Source organism: Leptidea sinapis, chromosome 24 (assembly GCF_905404315.1).
Source record: "Leptidea sinapis chromosome 24, ilLepSina1.1, whole genome shotgun sequence".
NCBI lineage: Eukaryota > Metazoa > Arthropoda > Insecta > Lepidoptera > Pieridae > Leptidea > Leptidea sinapis.
Window position 1 is genome coordinate 10,818,006 of NC_066288.1, and position 25,507 is coordinate 10,843,512.

A 25,507-nucleotide genomic window follows, 5' to 3' on the forward strand; every position below is an offset into this window, starting at 1 on the left:
GAGCGCAGTTGTAGTGCCGCTCAGAATTTTTGGGTTTTTCAAGAATCCTGAGCTGCACTGCATTGTTATGGGTAGGGCGTATCAATTATCATCGAAGCTGAACGTCCTGCTCGTCTCTTCCCTTATTTTCTTAAAAAAAAATCTTTATTAATCCATTAAAAACTGATTCTAATGTAGGTACAAATACTGTATTATTACGAAAGGTGCCAATCTTAAAGAAGTGTAAGCCATAAATTTTATTTTAGTAAAGTTGTAAATTTATAATAGGTCATTTAGTTCAATTAAATATTTACATTGCATATTGCATATCTGCATTAGTGATTTCTAAACTAAGTATATTAAGTACTTGTGTTTAAAACATCAAATTATTTAATTACTGACTACAAATTAAAATCTACAAAATGAAGAATACAGATTAAAAATAGAGTCCCAACATTTTGTCACTTAATTTTTTGATCTGATCCGTCCAAGTTTTATTTGTTTGGGTACCTACTATCACAAATTTGGTTGAATGAATAGAAAATCTTTATGTGTATATAACTATATTTAAAAGAGTATGTAGCGTACTTTATTACTTTAAAAGATTACAACTACACCCACACACAATAAAGTATAATACTATATTTTATATGTACTACGCCTGGCAACCCTAGTTACAAAATAATCTGCCAACTGAAACAAACTTCGTCTATATATTATCCCCCTTATTCATAATGGTCCGCTAACTTTAAACAGCCGCTAAGGAGTGGTTTTTCTCATTCTGACTTAAGTCAATAGAAGAAGACAGAGTGAGAATTAGCGATGCTTTAAGTTAGCAGACTATTATGAATGGGGTATTGTATATAGACCCCTCAAATTGTTAGTAAAATTGCATCAATAAAGCATTAACAAATTAACGAAAATAATACTGAATTTGTAAACAAATTTTTCGTTATAAATATCTAGTGAATAAATTTAGCTAATTACTTAGATAAAAATAGTGTATAACATGAATTAATTAATGAGTTGAATAATGAATATAGATTTTTTTTATTAGTTTTAGTTTTGAATAATATAAACACTGTTAAATTAATGATTTACATAATTATCTGTTATTTTTCAAACACACTCGACCTTAATCTGTTGTTATGTTTGAAAGGAAGCGACTGTTATCTGAATGTCAGTTGATTTGCCCTTTATTTCCTCTGCTGTGTCGTCGTATGTTTTAATCAATTATTTCAGATAAGTGAACTAGAGTATTACTCTATAGTAACATATTAATGATAAAAAACTTATTACAGGTTTCGACACAAGGAAATCCTAAAAAAATCAAGGAATCAGTTAAACCTTCTGTTTCTGACTCCAGTGAGAATTATGTGCAAGATATACAACCTATGTCCAAATACAACGATAAACAGGAACCAGGGGTGTTGATGAACACCCTGGGAAAAAATTCTGATACATAAAATTCTCGTGTCACAGTGTTTGTTCACAAACTCCTCCAAAACGGCTTGACCGTTTTTTCGTGTTTATTCAATAAGTCTGAGAATAGGTCTTTAACTATTTTTTATACACCTAAGTGGTAAGAGTTGTTCACAAATAAATTAGTTATTTTTTATTGCGGTACCAAAGTATTCAATAGAAACAGCAGTTGCGGGTCAGCTAGTAATAAATAAAATCGGGCAAATTTTACTTTTGAGCTGTTTATTAACTTTTTCAAACACCTTGAAATATTATCTCATACCTTGTTGAATGCAAATTTTAAAATAGCATTGTTAGTATATTTATTATCAAAAAAAAGCTAAATCTGAGAATAAACTCAACTAATCTAACCTTTTTTTAACCTTTTTAGGTCTGATTAAAGCTATACAATTTTATATGTATGTATTTATATTACACAATTTCTGTGAGAGGCATATAAATGCAGTACTTACTATGTAGGTACATGAATGTAACGACAGCGTTACAATAATCGCTTTATTACCTGACTCTTAATATAATCGCTTGGAGTTTATGAAATCGCTTAGTAATTGTCCTACTTTCAAATGTCGCGATAAGCAAAAACTATGCAGTCGAAACAGTACCTTACTATACTCTTTTTAGTAAACGATTGGCTTTATAGGCTGCAAAATAAACACAAAATGACACAACACATTTATTATTAAACTAGCTGACCCAGCAAACGTTGTATTGCCGATATTAAAATCTCGATACAAAAGTAACTGTTGATCGTTAAAGTTGTATGTATTTTTTAATGCTGACTCATAATCAAAAAAATTTAAAAAGGGGGATGAAATATAGATGTTGTCCGATTCTCAGACCTACCCAATATGCACTCAAAATTTCAGAGTTTAACTACAAACACCGCGACATGAGAATTTTATATATTAGATTAAAATTGTATTTTATTTCCAATGACGTTCTATACATATAATCACATCGTATAAAAACAAGTTTCGACTACTATATATATCTATTGAAATACATATATTTTTATGTAATTTTAAGATATCTTTTATTACATCAAAATACATAAAAATATGTGCAAAAGCCAGTGTAAATTAAGTCCTAAGCGGTACATCATCAAAAATTTAATATGTTTCACGAACAAGAACTTCACAAACATACGGGTAAATTAGAATATTAGGTATATAAACATACACATAGAAAGAATAAGATAAATTTTATATAAACGTAAACGTGATGCTTAGAATATAAATAATAATAAAATATCACGTTTTAACTTGATTAAAATACGTAACAAAGATTTTAAGTATAGATTCTCAGATAGCAAACTCTTTACTTGGTTCTCATAGTGTGGCATTCATGCAACCACAACCCGAAACGGTCGGTAATATTATTTATACATTGCCGCATTTACTATAGTTATGTGAAATATCCCTGGTGAATAAGCAGCAATGTAAAACACTTTTTCAGTTAACGGCCGTTCTACTGTCAGTAATTAGCTGTCAATAATCTGAAGCTGTCCCAATATACCCGATAAGTCATTCTCATCTCATTATATTGGGACGCGTGAATTGCAATTTCCTTATAAACTTCTATCGCTGGTAAACTATACGTCGTCCCATTGACAGGCAGCGTGTACGGATAAGGTGAGTTACCGTCGATAAGTTTATTGGGTCAGAAAAGTCATTGTCACAAAAGACATATTGGGAACGGCCGTAAGGAGATAAGTGTGTTTACATTGTCTTTAAGCACACTTTTGCCGTTCCGCTATCAGACTGCGAATGATACATTCTTAGATCATTTATACGTCTAGATAAATTATGATAGTTATGCTAAAGTTGAAAAGACTTTAGAACTATCCTCTATTTTCAGCAATTCACGCACACTAATACAAAGTGTCATACAAATCGCGAGTGTAAGACGTAGCTGGTCACGCAGACTAAACTAATTCTCTTGGTCTGTTTTTATCGGTTGTATAATAACAAGAGACTCTATCTAGCGGCCGTTTTACATAACGTATCTCTAGTTACGGATACATTGCTATCACCGTTTAATGACAAGATCTTTATCCATAGTTATAGTCCAATGCTTTATGTGGATATTGAAATCTAAGTAAGCGTAAAAGAATAGATTTGTCTACCTCTAGATGTTAAACTAAGGATAGATAGGTTATTGAAATTGGCCGTTAATCTAGACGCATAAATTATCTAAGGATTTGTCTTTCCTATATATATAACTTCTTATATGTAGTATAGAACATCATTGTTAATTGCTTATGAAATTGAGATTTACACGATACTGACGAGTCAAACTAATTAGTGAATACGTAATAATAATTACGATATCATTTAGAAACACACTGCAAATTATCTGATTAATGGAACTAACTGGAGATTAAACTATTGCTTTATAGTCGTGAGCGTGACCTTCTGTTGGTGAATGGTGACTCGAGTCTAGGTCTGGAGTAAGTGGCTCCTCACGATTATGATAAAACAACTGTTCAACAATTTACATTATTGTTAATTTGAAACAGGCATTGTCCGCGACAGCGAACCTCCAGATCATAAACTTACGCTAGTTGTTATAGTTAAGGTTTAAGTCAAATTTAACGTTAACAGTAACGCTGACTTTAACATAGACTATGGAATGTGTTGCGCCATCGTATTCCTTAATTAAAGTTAAAACGTGAAATATCGAGGCAATATCAATTATTTATTTTAAACGTTTAAAGGTCGCTATTTAGCTATTTTACATTGACAATAGTAGTAAACCGGCGAAAATTGGACGGTTACGGTTAACAGTTAAAGTTATGACGTCATATAAAAATTTTCAATTAATCATTGTTTGCTTAACCGATAGTTTAACATGTTTCTTATTGCTAAAGTTAGTTAGTGTAACCCAGCCTTAGAATATATTAGGGTATAGGTCCACCTGTTACACACGATACTGCCAGCCAATTTTTGATTTGTCAATGTGTGCATTAGCTAGTAAGCTAGTTAAATATTCAATATACTTACAAATGAGCTAATTCCAAGCGTGGCTGACTGTTAACTACTTGTCAATCAAAATCGGTTACAATTACAAAATAATCGCTTTCTTTTTCTATCTCAGTTAGAGATGTTCTTCTCCCTTGCACGTTTAGTTTGTCTATACGCTAGTACATTGTAGGTCTATCCATCCGATCCAGAATCCAGATAGAGGTCTCCCTCCTTCACATGCGTTTCTTCACATATTCCTTCTCTTTCGTTCCACAGCTTATTTCCCAATCGGTTGTTATATGTGGACCCGGCAATAGAAAATTCCTTGATTTTATGTAACCCAACTTGTAAAGGGTTCTTTTGTGGGTAATCTCCTCCGTTCGTTCAATGATGCCCTGCGTAGGAAATTACCCTTGTCGGGGCTTAGTTACAGTACGAGTACAGTTAACTGGCAGAAGATGTCAGGTTACGAAAAAGTATAATCCCACATCGTTGATATTTTATTTATGGCAATAAGAGACGGAATGAGCAGAACGTTCAGCTGATGGTAATTGATACGCCCTGCAATGGGCGGGGCGTTACTATGCTCAGCCCTCAGGATTCTTAAAAAACCAAAAATTCTGAGCGGCACTACAATTGCCTTCACTTAACATTTTGTGTTGTCTCATTTGCCCAGTAATTTCGTCGCCCTGCTTACACATCAATCGCAATAATGCTTACACATTACTGCTTCACGGCAGAAAAAGGCACTGTATTGGTATCCATAATCTAGCCGGCATCCTGTGCAAAGGAGCCTCCCATTGGTATTTTAATCAAATCTTTTTTTCTCCACTTATTTGATCTGAGTTCTAGTTTTCTGAGATTCAAGCATTTTAGACTTCCTTTGTCCGAAGCGGGCTCCGCTTAACAATTTCACAATACCCAACATTCCTCGGAGCGGTTCTTTCATTTGTGTGCGTTGTTTTGAATTTGTTCTAGCCTTATTTCTCTCGTATTATATGTCTCAGATCCTCGTGTGATTGCGGTGTTTTAACTTGAAAATCTACTACCATTACTAGGTAATATAAACCGCGCTACATGAATACATCAAATACATGAGTACCTTAGATAAATTATACGTCTAGATAGAGATTCTTCATGTAAGACAACCGATTAAAACAGGCTAGGAATATTAGTTTAGTGTGCGCGACAAGCTACGTCTTACACTCGCGATTTGTGTGACACTGTGTATCATTTTTTTCGATGTTTTCAATTTAGTCATAGTCTTATTAAAAAAAAAAATGGCTCTGTCGTAAATCCTATAACTCCACTGCTGAATATTTAAATGATCGGACAGCCTGGGACTAGATTGTGATTATTTTATAGCGACTGTACAATATAGTATATTTTTATTGAAAAGAGCGCATAAAAAAGAATGCTGGGTGAGTTTCTTGCGCCGCTTCTTCTCTCTCAGAGCGCCATTTGTTTCCGAAGCGCTAGTAGTATCTAGTAGCATAAGAAATGACATCAAAAAGAATTCTAAAGGAATCAATTTTGAGAAAATAAATGCCTTTATGCCTTTATTTAGACATTTAAATGATCTCTTATGAGTACAATTAAAAAATAAAGTGCCCCACGTAACAGATTTGGTGATAAAGGGAGACAAATAGAGTTTCCGTCTCATTTACTTGAGGTTTAACAACCGAAGCCACTATCTATAAAAAAATATTTGTACTGATGAACGCACGAGAGACGATATTGTTCTTTAGCGTAATAAAACAAAAATCCTTAAAAAAAATTCCTCGTGCTATTTTACGTTTGTAGAAAAAACAGTATTGTAATAAACAAGGTATTAAATACAAGCAATGAAAATATTATTATACCACATAATTTAGTTAAGTAACGTGTAATTAATATCATTAAATTTTATTTATACAAAGTAGAGAGAAATTATTTTTCTTAGTTAAAAACTTGTATATATATAAATTTATATTATTCTGGTTCATTAGACCATAGACATATGAGTTACAAGAGGCTTGGTAGCTGAAGTATGATACAAATGGTTGAAATGGTTAAAATACCTACATATGAAACAACTTCCAAAAAAAAGGCACTTAACAGAATTAGTGATAAGGGGTGACGAATAGACTTTCCGTCTCCTTGAATAGAGGCTAAACAACCTAACTACAAACTAAACTGAACTATTTAAAATATCGTATTCTATAAATATTTTTTAACAGCTTAACTAATATTTCAATAACAACTTAATATGAAAAATAAAAATGGTAAAACAATACCAAAGTGGATTGAATTGTATTTCATGAAGTTTAATATGTTTAAAACGAAGTTTTATTTAACTTTGTGAGTTATTCTAACGAGTAACTTTAATGGACGTTACAATACATTAAACGAGCCGGTATTTTTGTTGTAGCCCCTTACAAAAAACAAAGTTAATCCCATATAGTTCGCCACATGTGTGACCGCCTTTGGAATTCATAATTTTGTCCTCATTTTCTCCGTCATGCATTCAAGTTGCGGTAACGAAGGGCTTTTACCCTGACCCTTGTCTAACCTACATCCCGAGAACTGAAGGCACCCATAAAGATCACACAACCGTATATAAAAAGGTATTTTATTATTCAAATATTAGTACTACAGCTTAACTTAAGCGGAAAGAAACCTGTTAAGTACATTCTATTCGTGATAGTGTAACGATTATAAAACAGGTTTGCGAAAGAAAACAAAGGCTTGTTAGATCGTGCCTCGAAGTACTATTAAATCATACGCATATATAAAATCTATAATATTCAATAACCAGTGGCAGTCGTATATATTTGAGGTCAAGAAACGGTACTGCAATACAAATTGGTTTGTTTTATATCGTACATAAATCGTAGTTTCATAAAAATCATACATAACTCATGATTAAAAGTAATTTCGTTGCTGGAAATTTGAATGTATTAATTACACTTTATTACACAATTCTAGTGAATTAAGTAATTTAATTTATGTATTTTGTCAACAAAACTAGTGCAAATATATTTGAACACCATTTTCTATCTGGATTTCGGTCATTTTGCGCTCCTTAGGATCATCAAAATATACCCTTTGCTAATTTCATTACTTCAGACTGCGAGTAGACTAAATTTCTCAATATAGGTAGGCTACTTTGTGTTTGTCCATAATATGTATGTAGTAACTGTTTTACAAATTACAACTTTTGCACAAATGATTTATGTTGTTGTTTAATGTAAATTATTATCGATCTCATGTAAGTTATTACCACCAAGTTGAAGGCGTGGTAAAGTAGAATATGTTTTAATTATTTATAAAGGGTGGACCGGGCCATCTAGTTCTAGTGTTTTAAGTACCGATTTGACTTTGAAAGGTAGAATGACATTCACTTTTTGACAGGAAGTTAGTTCAATGTTTGTCATTTGCAAAATGGGACACGATATGCTCGAATAAAATAAGGAAATATGAAAAACTTACTTTACTTTTTCGAATGGGTAGTTTTTGACTTCCAATCACTTATGTTACAGTATGCTCAGGTGACCTGTATGCTAGTTTTGCCACTGCTGGACAAAGGCCTCCCCCAAAGATTTCCATGACGATCAGTCCAGTGCTGCCCTCATCCAACGTATTCCGGCGATCTTGACCAGATCGTCGGTCCATCTTGTCTCTTGGGGGTGTTGGTAACACTGAGTACTTTACTGCCCCAACGGTTACTTTGGTTCTCTTACGGATCTCCTCATTTCTGATTCGATCTCGCAGGGAAACTCCGAGCATAGCTCAGATGGTAATGGAGAGCCATTACCATCTAAGCGACTATGAGCTTTCTTATAATAAATAATAAAAATATAGTTTTTGAATCACATCGTCAAGCAATACGTAAGCTTGTACAAGTAACACCATAACAAACCGACTGACTCGTGAGAAACCGGTCGTCAAACCTGTACACACAAGTGCAACTATAACTAGGAATCTTGTCCAACGAGCAGGGGATGTGAGAATCTTTATCACGTCCGCCTTAATATATGGATGCTCGTGAGACAATGGACCAAGTCTATCTTATGGAGTGTATGTAGTCATTATATTGATATCGTCAGGGGCTTGCATATCATGTAGGCAATAAGGCAGTTCCTACCTCTTTATGAACCTAAATAAATATAGTACTAGTGTTAAAGTTAATTTAGTTCAATTTGGTTCCGTTATTTTATTACCAAACTACTATTGAACACCCACTCATAAATCTTTTTATTACGCTACATACAAAATACCTACGGTAAGTAATCTTGGCCAATTCCAAAGCTCAACTACGACTACTTAGATCCACAGTGCTAGAAAACTAATACACGCTGCTGGATATCGTTCTTATCAAAAAATCGTCACTTTTTTGCTCTAAATAGTGTTTTTTGATTATTATAACACAATAAACAAGTGATTGCTGTAGCTTATTCTAGTAGGCATCATTAAAAACATAATAGCTGTAAGAGTAAATGTATACACTTTTATAATAAAGTCCCAGTCGCTGTTCAAGTATTATCTATAAATAAAGTTAAATGTTTTATTGAAAAAGCTCTGTCGTAAATGCTACTACGCCACAGCTGAATATCTAAGCGATCGGGCAGCCTGATGATATGATTATTTTATAGCAATAACAATGACAGTACAATATTGTATGTTTTATTTTATTAAAAAGAGCGCAAAAAATAATGCTTATATGATTGTTTCGTATTTATGCATGTGGCAGCATAAGAACATCAACTTATATCGTAATTCTGGTGATTGTGGACGCAGTCACGGGTAACAGCTAGTTTAGTTAACCGCTTAAATTGGTCCCGGGAGCATATTATAAAACGCAGTAATGTTTATCTACCGTTAAGTAATACCCAAAGCAAGCTTAATGTAACTCCCCCTTATTTATTTTGTCAGATGTCAGCCACACAAGGGAAAAAGTAAAAAGTGTAAACCTACTTAATGAAGGCGCAAAAACAGCGAAAGTAAGGAAACGGAGTTTCTCTATCACAGTTTACAAACCTTCTTGTCTGCTGTTTTTTTCACGAATCGTACTATATTATTGAGCGCGCAGTTATTCTTAACTTAAAGTTGGCCCTAGTATTTTACTTTGCTTTATAACTCCTATTCCGTTAAAAACTAGATAGAAATATGTATCGCATACTCAATGCTTTCGAAAGAAGTGAGCGGTATTATCAATGTCGAGGTCTCACTCACACCTACGCTACGTTAAGCGACTTATTCGCGGATGTTGTCGATATTTTTGTAATCTCTAATACTTTAAAACTTATATCCAAAATCATTCCAAGTTGGCCTCTGTTGGCTAATAAAATTTACTATAATTATTTTAACTTACAATAATTGTATATTGTTATATATTTTATGTTGTCAATAAAGTTTTAAGTGCTAAAACAACGTGTGTGAAATGCGTGTGAAAATAATAACTCGTTTCGTGTTGGTGATCTTTATTTGTGTCTCCATATTGTAAGCACGTTGTAGCTTCGTCCGCGTCGCTGAATATAGGTTGAGTAAATATCTTATAACTGAATGATGGCGACAGCTCCTTGTGTCCTTAAATTGTTCATTATATTACATGCTATTTATTACAACTAAAAGTAAGCCAGGCGTGGGTCATCTAGATGGGTACATGATTATATACACTAATTCTTTTATTTTTACTTCAAAGGCGCTGGAAACATTTCTAAAACCGAGGCTGAAGCGTGCAATCCGATGTTCATTACAGGTTTTTTGATTCAACTAAAATACATGAATAAAAATACACCAGTTTCGGCCAAGTTTGAACAATTTTATAGCATGTAATCTTCTTAATAAGAGTTAAATAATTCGGCCTTTTTTTAAATTACTGACGTTACAGTAATATTAAGTGTTCTTATTCCTGCAAAGTTAAAAAACCATTTTTGCGCGTACATACTTCGAATACATACTGGAACCAGTTCATAGCGTTCGTTCCGCAAGCTTTATTTTGCTTGCTTGCACTCAATAATAAGGCGAGATCTTGTTCTATACACACGACACGACTCACGACATCCGGTCTCTATTTTGTTTTCTTTAACATACTTCGAAGGTTGAAGCTTGCCTGCGAATACTTTTGCAGACAATTTAATTTGTTTTATAATAGCAGGATATAACGTAATTTGAAATATTTCTAAAACAACTTATGCTCTTTCAAACAATGATATTTTTTTAATGGAAGAGGAGCGTAGGGATCCCTGGTGAGAAGTGATCACCGCATCTCACTCTCTTGCAATACCAGAGAATACACAGTATAGTTGCTTTTAAAGTACCCATATTGTATAGGTATATTGTCCTGGAAATAAACAAAGGTGTGGAATGAAGTTCCTTGTGCGGTGTTTCCGGGACGATACGACATGGGTACCTTCAAAAAAGGCGCGTATCCTTAAAGGCCGGCAACGCTCCAATCCCTCTGGTGTTGCAAGATAATGTGGGCAGCGGTGATCACTTAACGTCAGGTGAACCGTTTGTCCTCCTCTTCAAAAAAAAAAACACCGCGCAAGGAAGCTCATTCCATAATTTATATGTACGCGATAGTAAGTTCCTTGAAAACAGCACTGAGAAGGAACACCACATATCCAGATGTAATTATTTATATAATTAATTAATTAGTATATATAATAATTTAATGAAAGTCTTTGTTTTTTCAGAAAACATATCTTAATATACTTGAAATTCGAAAAACAAAAATACGTACAAACAAAAAGATCCTATATCCGATGTCTTAACTTATAACTCGTAACATTCTGTTATTAAATATTTGTATTCAAGGTGAGGAACATTGAAAACAACCATTCTCTCATTTCAATCTCTCAAAGCCTTTCGCATACATTTTATGAAATCACTCAGGAGTATATTTATTGGCGATTTGAAATATAGAAGGTATTCATGAAGAATGTATTTATTACAGCATTTCAAATGCTGATCAATTTTTCATCGGTTAGACTACGAAAACTACAGAACCGATCCGAATGATACTTATACCATAAGATGCTGCGTGATTTGGAGAATGTTATATGATATGTTGGTACATATCCGGAACCTAAATTTGCACTGGATTTTCTTTTCTTTAATCTTACTCTGTCTATCTTCTGAAAATAGTCTTTGTTTGAGGCTCAATCACGCCTAAACCACTGATCGTATCGACATGAAACGACTACCATTCGATGCGAAATTTATCCTAGATGGTTTATGGCTACTTACTTTTTTATTGTAATTGTAATAAGATGAATAAAATTTTATTTATTTCCTTTTAAAATTCGCCTAGCAAAGCGGGCGGGAACGGGGCTAGTAGTATCTTTATAATCGCATTCGGTCAAGCGATTTAGATGAGCGGGAGCGGGGTAATTAATTTATATGGCAAAACAACGTTTGCCGGGTTAGATAGTTAATTACGAGGACTCACAGAGCATATTAAAGTCTCTTTGACAAGGAAGCCTTACTGTAGTATAGTCGATTATACAGAAGATAACGATGCATGGTTCTTGTCTGGTATTATATTAAATAGGCTAAATTGTTATATGATTTAAAAGATGGGCTGGGAGTTTCTTATTAGTTCTTCTCCTCATGTCAAAGCCCATTTACGAACTGATGCACCTTCATGACTATTACTAAGTGCTGTTCGAATATGTTGTGTTATTATCACTCCATATGGTAAATAAATATTATTATATTATTAAGTTACGTTGTCAGTGAAGCAAGTAGCCTCCGCCTTTACTGAATTGATGTTTTCATAGAAACACGCAACTTTGTTAATTTAATTAACAGATTCCGTGTTCGCAGGCTAATTGCGTACGTTTGCAATACACTCTAACTACTGCTCCTAAATATATTTGCACGACAGCCGCTCCCACAAACAAACACATGCTGTTATTAAGGCGTCCTCAAACGATGTGTATCATGTTGCTAAAACGTGTCTGAAACGTGTTCTTCTTAATAATTTAACTTCAGGTTAAAAAAGTGTAATAATCTATATATATATAATGAAAATGGTCTTTGTTTTAACTCAATCACGCCTACACCACTGATCGTATCGACATGAAACTACCACCATTCGATGCGAAATTTATCCTAGATGGTTTATGGCTTCTTATTTTTTATTGTATTTGTAAACAATATGTTATGTTTTTAAAGTGACAATCCTCACTTCTAGGATATTAATACACAAATAAAATTTGAACCAACTGAGTCAGTTGGTTAGAGCACCGGCACGGAACGCCGGAGGGGTTCTAGTCCCGCACCGTTCAATAAATTTTGTTTTTAAAATTTTATTTGTATTTGTAATAAGATGAATAAAATTTAATTTATTTCCTATTAAAATTCGCCCAGCGAAGCGGGCGGGAACGGCTATTTGACAAATAAATTAAACTAAGTAATTCTAGCTTATTATAATCTTTCAATAATCTACATATACGTCATCAATACATACATAAGATATGAACTTTAAACAATTATGCAATAAATTATAATATCTCAGTATCTAATATCTTGTTTAATGCACTAGTATATTCACTCATAACATTAGAAACTTGATTGGGCACTGTTACTTCATAATCTTATCGGCGCCTGATAATACTGAATTATACTCAGTTCTTGTTCCACCACAATCGATAAAACGTGTCGTAGATTTCACCTTTCAATATTAGTAAACAATATTAATTAATTGTTAATAAGTTCATTATGAATTTAATCATTTTTATTATTAATCTGTTAATATTCCAATATTTAACAATTAACAATGATACGACGTTGTGATTTTAGTAATAAAATGAACAGTGAAAAGTGAAGTGTTTTGATAAAACAGTCAATGAAGTGAAATGGTTTCATTTTTGTCTATTACTCATTATGTCGCAAGCTCTATCACCTAAACTAACAGAAATCGGCGATGAGGAAGGAAGAAGACGATCAATTTTCTACGTGCCATTATTTGAAAGTTTTGACAATTACTTGCCACTCACACCTGAAGAGAAAGAAGCGCTTATAACGGGTCATAATCTGAATGACACACCGGTAAAGCCTAAGCGAAAATATGGGTCTGAACGCGCAAGATTACAAATATCGGCTTGCGGTGATTCATCCCTGACCGAAAGTGAAAGTGATATTAGCTTGCTCAGACCAGTACGGCGATATCGCCGACCTTTATCGTCAACGATTAGCTCTAATGAAGCGCTGCCAAGAGTGTGCCAACGCGATCTCACCAGCCCGAAGCTGGTCGCAGATAGTGATCTCATTAGATACACGAAGCCTAGACTGCGATCTACCACATCCTGTGAGCCACGATACGATAGAGTTTATCAGCCTCTCAGTGCGTCCATTTCTTCAAGCAGACTGAATAGCTCAACAACGAGTATTTCAAACAAATTTCCACCTAAAACAAACATTAGGAATTCCAATCTATCCCTAATACCCGACTCGCCAAATTTGCTATCTCCGAACAAAGAAAAATCTAGAACATTACCTCAGAATATAAATACTCCATCTCCAATTAGAGGCAGCAATAGTTCTACTTCTATATTTAAAGCACCCAAAATCACAATAACGCCAGAGAGTCCTAACAAAAGCGCAGGGAAGATATCTGGGCTCAATTTTATCCGGCGATCTAGGAGTACGAAATTATCAAGAAGTAATTCTTTACTGAGAAGTATCACTGCGAAGAACGTAGATGAAGACCTAGAGGAAACAAGTGTAGTGACAGATTTAACTGAGGATTTTGATAAGTTTGCTGGTGAAAATGGAGGAGAGAAGGAAGTAATAGGAGCTCTTATAAAGAAACATGAAGCTCAGTTGGCTAACAGTCCGTTAAGTATTCGGAGAGGATACTTGGACATAGACGACGATGTAGCCGTACACTCTGGTAAATATAATTTCCTTTTTGTATTTAAATTACATGATATATTTTCCGATGTAGATCACACATTCCATCATAATTTATCATTGCTATGTTTCTTTCTACTGTATGTGAGAACAATACGAATTGTCAACCTGTTTTAATGTTAGAAAGAATTATAATTACTCCTAAAGTTATAAAACTACTCAACTGAAATCACAATTATCTTCAGATGTATCTAAAGAAACTTTTTTTCTGTAGTTTTGAGTGTACTACAGAAAAATTAATCTTCTTTACTCTAAACCTTTCGTATTATCGTATTGGTATCTCTATTTTAATTTAATACTATAGATAGCTACATTACAAAAATTTATAGTCTTTACGTTGTCTTATTCTGAACTTGTCCTGTTATCGTATTACAACCATTTAAAGTTAATACTATTTACTTTCATACTGTTAAATACTATCAGCTGATTAAATAATATTGTTTGCTATAATTCATATCTTATACCCTGTGTATCATAATATAGTTGAAATTTACCAATTTCTTATCTTATGTTTTAATGTTTTTTTATTTATTGAATCAATAAAGCCTCCATTTTGACAGGATAACCTATTGCGATACAGGCGACATATATTTCAACAATCGTATATAAACATTAACGGCCTTACAAATAAACTTGGTATAAATTTATACCTCAGAATAAATATGCAAAATTTTGACGTATATAGCTGACAACACTGTCAATACAATGATAATTCTGAAGTTTTCCGAATGTCAAGCAGCCTTGCAAATAAACGCGGGAAATGTTATTCGTCCGAATAAACCAATCATAAGCAAAATGTCTATTTGTAAACATTTTGCTTATTCTTGGTTTATTCTAAGGTATAACTTTATACCGAGTTTATTTGTAAGGCCGAAAATCTTAAAATCACTTTGAAAAATATTAACATACGTAACTTGTTAATTCATATTCATAGTACAGACACTTTCTATTTTTGCAGTGACCAATAAATCAATTCTTTGCGAGGGATCGTTTAAATTTTGCAATTTAAAGAAGACTGAATTATGCATTGTAATTTATCAGTGCCCTGCTATCATTTATGCACAATTATTATACAAAATTAAACAAAATTTTGTACAGCAGGAATAAAATGAGTTTATCTATCTACAGTCTACAATAACAATAGAAATTCTACGCCTTATCGCAATATACAGCGTTGTTTCCTCGTGGGCGCTTATCACATTTTCTTATCACTCTTGACCGTGATTGCGCAAACTAATAATATTATAATTATATATTTACTCGTATATTATGTTATGGCATAATAGTTGAGAGTAAATTATTTCTCTTCTTGTTGTACAATGTCAAATAATATATTCAAAGTCGATTAACGGCCGTTTTCAATAACCTATCTATCCTTAGTTTAACTTACTAGAGGTAGACAAATCTATCCTTTTACGCTTACTTACATTTCAATAACCTATTGAAAGATAGCATTGGACTATAACTATATTGGACATTACTATGGATAGATAAGATCTTGTCATTAAAAGGTGACAGCAATGTATCCGTAAGTTAAACTAAGGAAAGATAGGTAATTGAAAACGGCTGTTAAACGACTTCGAATATATTATTAAACACCACGAATCGATGTGCTTTTGTTATTATGTGTCTAGGTTTTGTAAATGCAACCTTTTTTTCAACAATTTTAAAATTATTTGTTTGTGTTTCTCACTAATTTAGTTGAAGTTAGTTTTGAAACTTCGGAGGCAGTATTCGACATGATGATATGTTTTTGAAAATGCAATGATAAGCATGTACATTAGCGAACTTTCTAGAAACTTCGGCAAACATAATGTTACCGCCGGGAATAAAGTCTTTTGTCGTTCACTAGTGAAATTCTAAATAATTGTTAAAAAACGTTTACGTGATACTTTGAAATAAACGGTTTTCCTAATTGTACTACACTTTAGTATTGGGGATGGAGCTATGAGGCTATTTAATTAACAAACTATTGTAATGAAGTTTATTAAAAAAATAAAGAAGCCTGCTTTGTTTCTTGCGCCCGTTCTTCTCGGGTTTGAGGTATTATAAATAATAATATATATATGAATTTAAACTTAATGGTCACTTCAGTAAATATTGTGATTAATGTGGACTAAATTAACGTTAAAAACTGTGCCATTTCCTTAATGAAGTTCTTAGAAAATGAACAAAGCGAAATACAAGCTCCCTTTATGAGTGCGCGTTCCGTGGCGGACGGCCCGACTTGCAGTAATTGAGTTGCAGTGACTCACGTGCGCCCGCCAATAATCGTGCAACTTTATAGGGTTTAGGTTGTTCACCTTCTATATTTCGAATCATTTGAGTGTACAAGTTAAATATTACCACGATATTCTAAAGTGAAAATTTTATTTTACCCCAAAATTTTTTCGTCCATCTATCGCATGTCGCATTACAATCGGCTGCTATACTCTGAGGCTGATTATAGTAGGGGTGAAGTTGTGTCATTAGTTTCAACTACTGTTATTCAAATTAGTTCAGATTTAAGATCTGGTTCCCGAAAGGTAGAGTAGGTTCGAACCCCACACCTCGACCAGGGTTTTTTTTCTTTCGATTATCATGCTGATATAAAGTTATAATATGTTATTTAGGTAAAAAAAAGTTTTGCATCGTGGTTTCAATACATTCATAATAGCCAATAGGCCACACTGAATGTTTTTTTTTGTAAATCAAGGGTATGTGTCAAAGCGCAGTTAACATAATACGTGAGGCAGGCCCTTATCGCATGCGCGTGGATTTCTGTGCCACAAAGTAAACTTTTATCGCCACACAAGCAGTCCAATCATTACTGTATAGCAGATAAATCCATCAATTACTGTATAGATACTACCAACACATTATACCAACAAGATCTTTTGATGTCCAGTACTCGATTGAAAACTCCATCCCTTTAAGAAATTATAATGACTTGCCAAATAAGCGTCTACCGTACTTCCTCTTAAGCTAACCAAGATCTTCCCACGGTAATATTTCACTTTTTATCTGTTTACGGTTCTAATTTGTAATTAAAACCTTTCCCAAAACGTTAATTAAAACAAGTGATAAATACCTCATACTTATAATTCGAAAATACTAAACTCACGATAGTAATGTGCATACCTTTAATGTAGATAAATAGTAATTTTAAATAAAAAAAATAATTGTAAGTAGTCATAGTATTTATTTCATGTTGGTAAGACCTTTTAATAAATTAATCTTGACTCCTGTCAACAGCAGTCTCCCTGAAAACGTGCTCTGAAAGGGTCATGAAACGCCAGGTTAGATAAAATAATAATAAAAAAGTAACTTTTACGCAAAAATTAATGTGAAAAGAAGTAACAATTGCACGCGTTTTAATCCTTTAAAAAGACTACTACTACTCGTACTATTACTATTACTACATATATTATGTTAAATCGAGTGTAATCTTGCAGGTTTAAAAATTAAAGTCACTGTTAACCTCTATTTTGAACAATGCACGCACACTAACATAAAGTGACATGCAAATCACGAGTGTAAGACGTAGCTTGTCAAAGTAATAAACCTGGCCTGCTTTCATCAGTTCTCTAGGAGTAAGAGACTCTATCTAGAGAGACGTATAAATCTAAGGCCATATTTTAATAAAAAGAGAACGTGCGGTCAGTATAGTGTTATCTATTTGAGCTGATCACAGTGTCACTTTGACATTTCTCATAAATCGTTAATATTGATTGTCAATGCCAAGACTTATTTAGAATGTTACTGATTTATTTTATTTTTATTTTAGTCTTAGATAATTTATACGTCTAGATAGCCGATTGCTACTAGACAACAGATTAAAAGAGGCCAGGTTTTTTATTTTAGTGTGCGTGACAAGCTACTTCTAACATTGGCGTTTTGTACGTCACTTTGTGTAAGGGTAATTTGTGTAGTGCATTGCTCACAATAGAGGTTAACTGTATACCGTTTTTGGATATTATAACAGCTAACATAGTGTATATACGTATATCTAAGATTTTAACATTCAAATTCAAATATTTTTATTCAAAATAGGATATGAAAACACTTAATGTACCTCAAAAACTGCCACCCATTCGAAAATGGATGCCTCAAACAATCAATTTTACAATTTAATGAGCCTAACAACAGCTGTAGCTCCTCTTTCCAATCTTTGGTATCATTAAGAATGCCATTTAGGATAACCTAGTTAAAGCTTTACCACATATACGTTTTTTAAAAATTCTTTTGAATTTTGTAATACATTTGCTCTGAATATTGTCTGGGATCATATCAAGTTTATGTTTGATCCTATTGTCAAAATTATGATTATCACAGTTTCTAGAATTTGCATATGTGTTTATATACATACATAACATTACCAAGAATTTTATATTTACATTAGTTAAGTCTTATTTGGATGGTTGGATTTAGATTTGTTGAAATGCACGTGCATTGCTAATGTGCGTGCGTGCGACATCCTCCGGAAACTGTAGCGAGTACACCTCGACTCGACGTTATTACAAACTTTTATTATGATTACAATGCTTGTAATATGACACGCTGGGAACACCATCAATTACAAATATTTCGGATCTTACAATATTATTATTATTTCCATTTACATATTTATTATAAGCAAAAGTGCCGGAATATATAAATAAACTAGGAACAGCTTTTTAAAGGTACCGCTTCGGTTCATTAGACGAACTATCTGTTGTTTTAGCTAATATATAAAGTTCTCGCGTCGCGGTGTTCGTTACCAAACTGCTGTTTCGCAACGGCTGAAACGATTTGTATGAAAATTTTGTGTGCATTTCGTGTAGGTCTGAGAATTGGCCAACATCCATTTTTCATATCCTTATATGACAAGGGTGACCCACCCCTTAATATTTTTTTTTATTATTTTATTATGATTCAGCATTCAACATACAATTTTTCCCCCTGTAAGATTAACACATAATTTTGTATCACAATTTACATTATTCTGTTCTATCCACAGATCCGCAATAGGGTTACAAGATGGCAATCAAATTCTACAATTATTTGATAAATTTTATGTACTATATATTTGATAGGTTTGAGAATCGGTCGTCATCTGTTTTCTATATCCCAAAAATTTTATTACTTTACTTTATATTTTTTTATTACTATGTATGGCAATACAACGTTTGTTGGGTCAACTAGTTATTTTATATTATTTAGTTATTTGTTTATTTATTAGGACAACTAACAAACTACCTTCTTTACGTGGACACATATATAAATAGTAAAATATGGATTTTAGTTGAATCAGTTACAAGTTAACACTGCTAACATAACTTAAAACTACATTTACACTATTAAAAAATGTACAATTGCAAAATTAAATAAAATTTTAATTAAATTTATTATATTTTTTGCCTTTCGTTATTTACGCTACGTGTGGATTGATGCATCTATTTTGCTCAATAACTCTTGTGTTTTTACTTTTTACTTGTCAATTCTTTTTTTTTTACTTACTCGTGTAAGGCACTTAGTATTTGACGTTTGAGTATTTTTGTTGCATCACACTCCTTATATTATATTATATTATTATATTCTTTATATTATATTATTATATTGTAATGGAAATAATTTAAAAAATAAGAACTTGTTATAACTAATGTGTTTTGAAAAGATCAACCTATTTAATTAAAGTCTGCATTGTCACTTTAGTTATCTGATGTACTTGCTGATTGTACAAATAATGCAAAATATGATCGCATTATTGTTCACGGCCATTCGAACCGAGCCTCTTTACAAGTCGGTCACAATCTCTAATAATATGCGTTGGATTATGTTTTCAATGCCTTGTATTGGTAAAAACAATATTTAAATATATTTACGAACCGCGCGTTGTTTGAATTATACATAGCTCAGCCGTTCGCGTTGTTATTTGAATAGCAATCAATACGTGTTGTCATTGTTGGTATTGCAATAATATAGCAATCATTGCAATAATATAGCAAACATTGCAATTTAAGCTTAGTCTGAAGTTGTTTCGTTTAAGAGTTAAACACGTATATTTTTATACGTTATATTCCGGTTATTGTTGATAAATTATGTTATAATAATTTTTGTTTTGTTTACAGATACATCATACGAGAAGGCATGCCGTCGGGGTTCAGCACCAAGCACACCGATTCCGGGTGCGCAAGCGCAGAACAGTCCGTCGCGGCTTGCCTCGTTCTTCTTCTCCAAGAGATCCTTCAGGAATCATAACTTGAAGCGGACAAAGTCGGCCAACAAATTGGAACCAAAAAAGATTCTAGCGACCGTGCCGACGCACCCAGCGACACATACTCTAAGGACATCAAGGTAAGATATCATTTTCTGGTCATATGTTGAAGCCATTGTCGTACGCCGGACGTTGCGCCGCTTCTTGTCTCTCAGAGCGCCATTTGTTTCCGAAGCGGTAGTAGTGTCTAGTATATGAGAAATGATATCAAATAGAATTCAAAAGGAATCAATTTTGAGAAAGTAAATGCCTTTTATACTTTAAACTGCTAGACTCCCAATATATGTTACGTATATGCGCGGTATATGTTACGTATACATTAACACATTCATTCCGATTAATACTATTTCGAGACAGTAATGTTCAAAGTCTATTGTGTACAACTCTGCCTAAAAGAGCCGTAGGCAGAGTTTTGCTTTAGACAATTTTTGAGCGTGATTGAGAAGTTATTTATTACCTCAATGGTGTTTATGTTTCAACATAGGAATAGGATGATAAGCGTTTCTTTAGCGGCATTGCATTGGCTTTTTACATCAGTCAGTACCCTGGTTTTACCCTTTTTTTTAATAAATAGATTTAGTTGGCCTTCGCACTCTAAGCAATCTAATTTAATATAATTTACGTGAGATATATGTTGTATTTTATTTCAAAAAGCGTCCTGCGAGGGCCAATTTACTCTATTATTTTAAATATAAAGCATGTTTAAAAGTGATATGGTCACTATAAGATGGTGCTAGGTTAGCTAATTACGAAATAACTGAAGATAGAATGACCCTTAAGTAGAGACAGAATAACTTGACCGACTTGGTATTACATGGATCTCACAACTTTTTATGGAAGAAGAACTAAGTTGCGAGACTTGCTTTTTTTATAGGTTATGACGTTATGTTATGTTACGTTATGTTAGACGCGTGTAGGGTTGTCGCCGTCGTATCTACGAACAAAATGTCTTCCATCGAAAGTTTTCTAACATTAAATCTTTAAGATACATGTAAAGTTCTGATGTGACTTTTTGATAGCATTTTGTTAAAATGTCGCTAAACTATTAAATTTATACATAATAACCTACCTGTACCACCGAATGTTACATTTAGAAATAAATTTGACATTTGCCTTACCCATTTAATAATCATTTATAATTAATTAATAGGCAGATTTAACTAAATTATTTTATTGTTGAATTATTATGATTTAATAACTCAGAAGTGTTAGCCCTGACCGTTCTGCCGGCACAACTGTAGTGATCGCCATTAATTTCCTCTGCCCCCACCACACCACCTCTACTCATCTGAGTCATCGCGAAGGTGTTCCACGCATAGATTTTTTACTTACTTCGCAAACTTATAGCCTAAACACGTGGACGGATTTGGTACGGCCAAACCATCGGACGCGGTCTGGTAGCGGACCATATTGGATGGTAGTATGTCGCATTGTCCATCGCATAAAATTATTATTTTTACCATCCGGACTGTACCGAGTACTACGCCGGACAAAGCGATATCATCCAACGCGATCTTGATCAGATCGTCGGTCCATCTTGTGGAGGGCCTACCAACACAGCGTCTTTCGGTGCGTGGTCGCCATTCGAGGACTTTACTGCCCCAACGGCCATGTGTCCGTCAAACTATGTGCCCTGCCCACTGCTACTTCAGTTTCGCAATCATTTGGTTTATGTCGGTAACTTGGTTCTTATTCTTCTACGGACCTCCTCATTTCTGATTCGATCTCCCAGTGAAACAGCCGAGCATAGCCCTCCCCATTGCCCTCTGCGTGACCATGAGGTTTCTCTTTATTTTTAGATCCATGATTGTATTGAGACTAATAATAAATTGGCATTCTTAAAGATAAATGATTACTTATTTTGATGATATCAACTACATTATCTAATTCTATTTATTTATTTTGTATCGTCACTCTATAGACAACCGTCTCATATATATGAACAATAAGTATTTGTGATAGACAATTATTAATTGTTTTTGTTTATTTAATTGTTCTGAATCGTGACTGCACAATATTAGTCAATATCATTACGCAGCCTCGCCTAGCCAGACGTATTAACTAAAAGCTGGACTTCATTGAAACTAATGAATTAATTAACCGTAATTGTACAATTGGAGTAGCCAATGAACAAATGATTTCTTTATTTACAGATCTCATGAAAGCTTACTATCAGCTCATTCTCCAGCCGTATCTACCATGGACCTAGGACCACCAAATCAGGTATGTTTTTGAAATTTGAAATCTACTTAGATATTTTATACGGAGTATTAGATAGTATAGGAATAAAAAAACAAAAATGCCTTCGGTATAATAAAAAAGCCTATATTGATTAGTGGTATTAAGATAGTATCTAGGTATAATTATTTGAAAGAATTGAGAAGCTCCTTCCTTTTGAAGTCGGTTAATAACGCTACACTCACTAGTTCAGTAACCAATTTGCATGTTAAAGTTGATTTTTAATACAGTATTACTTGACTATTACATGATGCCCCCGATCTGAGTCATCATTCAAGTTTTTACTCATCTCTTATTCTGGATTTATTGTTGCGTTCATGTCTGACGTGTTTTAACGATGTTAGGAATCGTATATTTCTGGATTGATACTTGATAGTGATGTAACAAGATTTTTTGTATTCTAAATATGAATATTCGTTTCTTTATGCCCAAAGAACACATAGATTTTACAAATATACTTAGTATAAAGTTATACCTGAGAATAAACCAAGAATATGCAAAATGTTGACTATATTGTTGACAACACTGTCAAGTTTCCGAATGTCAGGCAGCCTTGCAAATAAACGCGGGTAATGTTATAATATATCCGAATAAATCAATCATAAGCAAAATTTCATTGTGCATATTCTTCGTTAATTCTCAGGTATACCTTAATTAATTCAAATAGTTTATGACAAATTTTTTGTATGGCCGTCCATGTTTATAATATTATCATCAAATTTTTCATATTATAATATATTATATAAAAAAAATTAACGAATGATTTGTTATAGATGATGTATTTTAAGATTATCTGTGTTTGTTAGCCGCTTAAAATTTAATTACATAAATACCTAAAAAGAAACGAACTATTTTCAATAAGAGTTATTACATAATTTTATGTGTATATTAGCCCCTTAAATTTTAATTACAAAAATACTTTAATAATTTTCAATTAGAGATATTTTTACTTTTACACTTTTACTATCACTAAGATCGTATTGTAAATAGAGATTTTGGTATTACATGACTTTTTCTGAGTGTCTGAATGCCACATTCTATTTTCGTGTCTGTCAATATACTACGTATATTTTCAAGGCTCAACTGGAGTGCAGACTGCAGAGTACACACACTCGCTTTATCATTGCGTCATTCATCTATCGTTTACTTTCACGCAATTTGTAATTCAGTGTAAATTCTCTCAACAATTTCTGTAAGTGCTATCCATGGTTACGTCATAATTCGTGTCGCGAACTGTAATTAATTCGAAGAGCATCCAAATGTTCAAGTGCTCATCTGTTAAGGACTTTACGAGTATCTACTTTAGTTTTTACGAAATTCAAAAGAATTGTTTAAAACTTTGGTGTCGTCGTACGTAATATATTATAACGTTACTTTATTAAATATCTAAAATATGCCCGTTGAGGTTCTTGCGCCGGTATTTTTCAGGTCTAAGGCATATCGATAAAATTAACCGTTATTTTAATATTTACAGGTGGATATTCGTGCCTTACACTCGTCGGTGTTGGGAAGGCCCCACTGCTTCGCTTTGAGCGCAGAGAATCGTGCGCCGCGGTACTTCGCGTGCGCTTCAAGGAAAGAGAGAGATAGATGGATATATAGGTATGTATCTTCAAAACTTGACCCTATGCTCATCACCTTTTCTAGGATTATAGCGGACCCATAGATTCAATAGCACAGTGGATAGTTGATAGCCCACTAAACGTGAGGTCCTGGTGTCAAATATTTATATGATGATGACGTTTGTTTCCGAGTCGTGGATGCTTACATCTATTTATGTATGTTTAAGTATGTAAATATATTATTGTTCTTCACCCATAGTACAAGCTATGCCTAGGATCAAGATAATTTGTCAGGAAGCTGTTCATATAGTTGGGTGGGTAAATTACTTATACAGGCTTACTTTTGTATAATGTAACGTAACAAAAACTGCTTTGAAATCTACAAATAAAGTAGTCATACACAGATATACATTATTTGAGGACACATGAGGATGCCAATCTTCTGAGTGATTACACTCGTCGGTGTTGGGAACGCCCCACTGCAATAGGGTAATAAAGCATGCCTCGAGCAAGAAGACGTTCATCTGATGAGACGTGATTCTGCGGTTCCGATCCTATCCACTTTTTGCTTTATGTATTCTCCTATCATATCCCTAGAACGTTATCTGATTCGGTGTTGCGCGTCAACGACATTTGAAAGACTCGCAGGAAGTTTTCAAAATTTGATGGATTCTTAATTTAATCCAAAATTCTCAGCTGTATTACATTTGCACTCATCTCTGTAAGTCATACGATGTTAAGCGTCATAAGTCCAGTAATTACACTAGCTATTGCGCCCTTCAAATCTAAAAATAATAATGCATGCATAGTACTGCTTCACAGCACCTAGCTAAATTCTAAGTACCTATTTCTGCCGTGAAGAAGTAATGTATAAGCATTATTGTGTTTCGGTCTGAAGGGCGCCGCGCCGTAGCTAGTGAAATTACTGGGCAAATGAGACTTAACATCTTATGTCTCAAGGTGACGAGCGCAATTGTAGTGCCGCTCAGAGTGTTTGGGTTTTTCAAGAATCCTGTACTATGCAGGGCGTATCGATTATGTCCTGCCCGTCTCGTCCTTTATTTTTATAAAAAAAAGTGCTAATGGTGACACTTTTTGGACTTAGGCTGAGATCTATAGAGACTATGTCGTATATACGTTACTCA

General features: G+C 33.6%; 1 protein-coding gene across 1 annotated transcript in view; it reads left to right on the plus strand.

Annotated features, from left to right (window-relative positions):
* LOC126971901 (ras GTPase-activating protein raskol) overlaps window positions 1-25,507 on the plus strand; it is a 184,980-nt gene that overhangs the window by 153,131 nt on the left and 6,342 nt on the right. Inside the window, exons 5-7 of the mRNA XM_050818415.1 lie at window positions 20,417-20,642; window positions 22,716-22,785; window positions 24,275-24,402. Coding sequence (XP_050674372.1) covers window positions 20,417-20,642; window positions 22,716-22,785; window positions 24,275-24,402 — 424 coding nt within the window. The remainder of the gene's footprint in view (window positions 1-20,416; window positions 20,643-22,715; window positions 22,786-24,274; window positions 24,403-25,507) is intronic.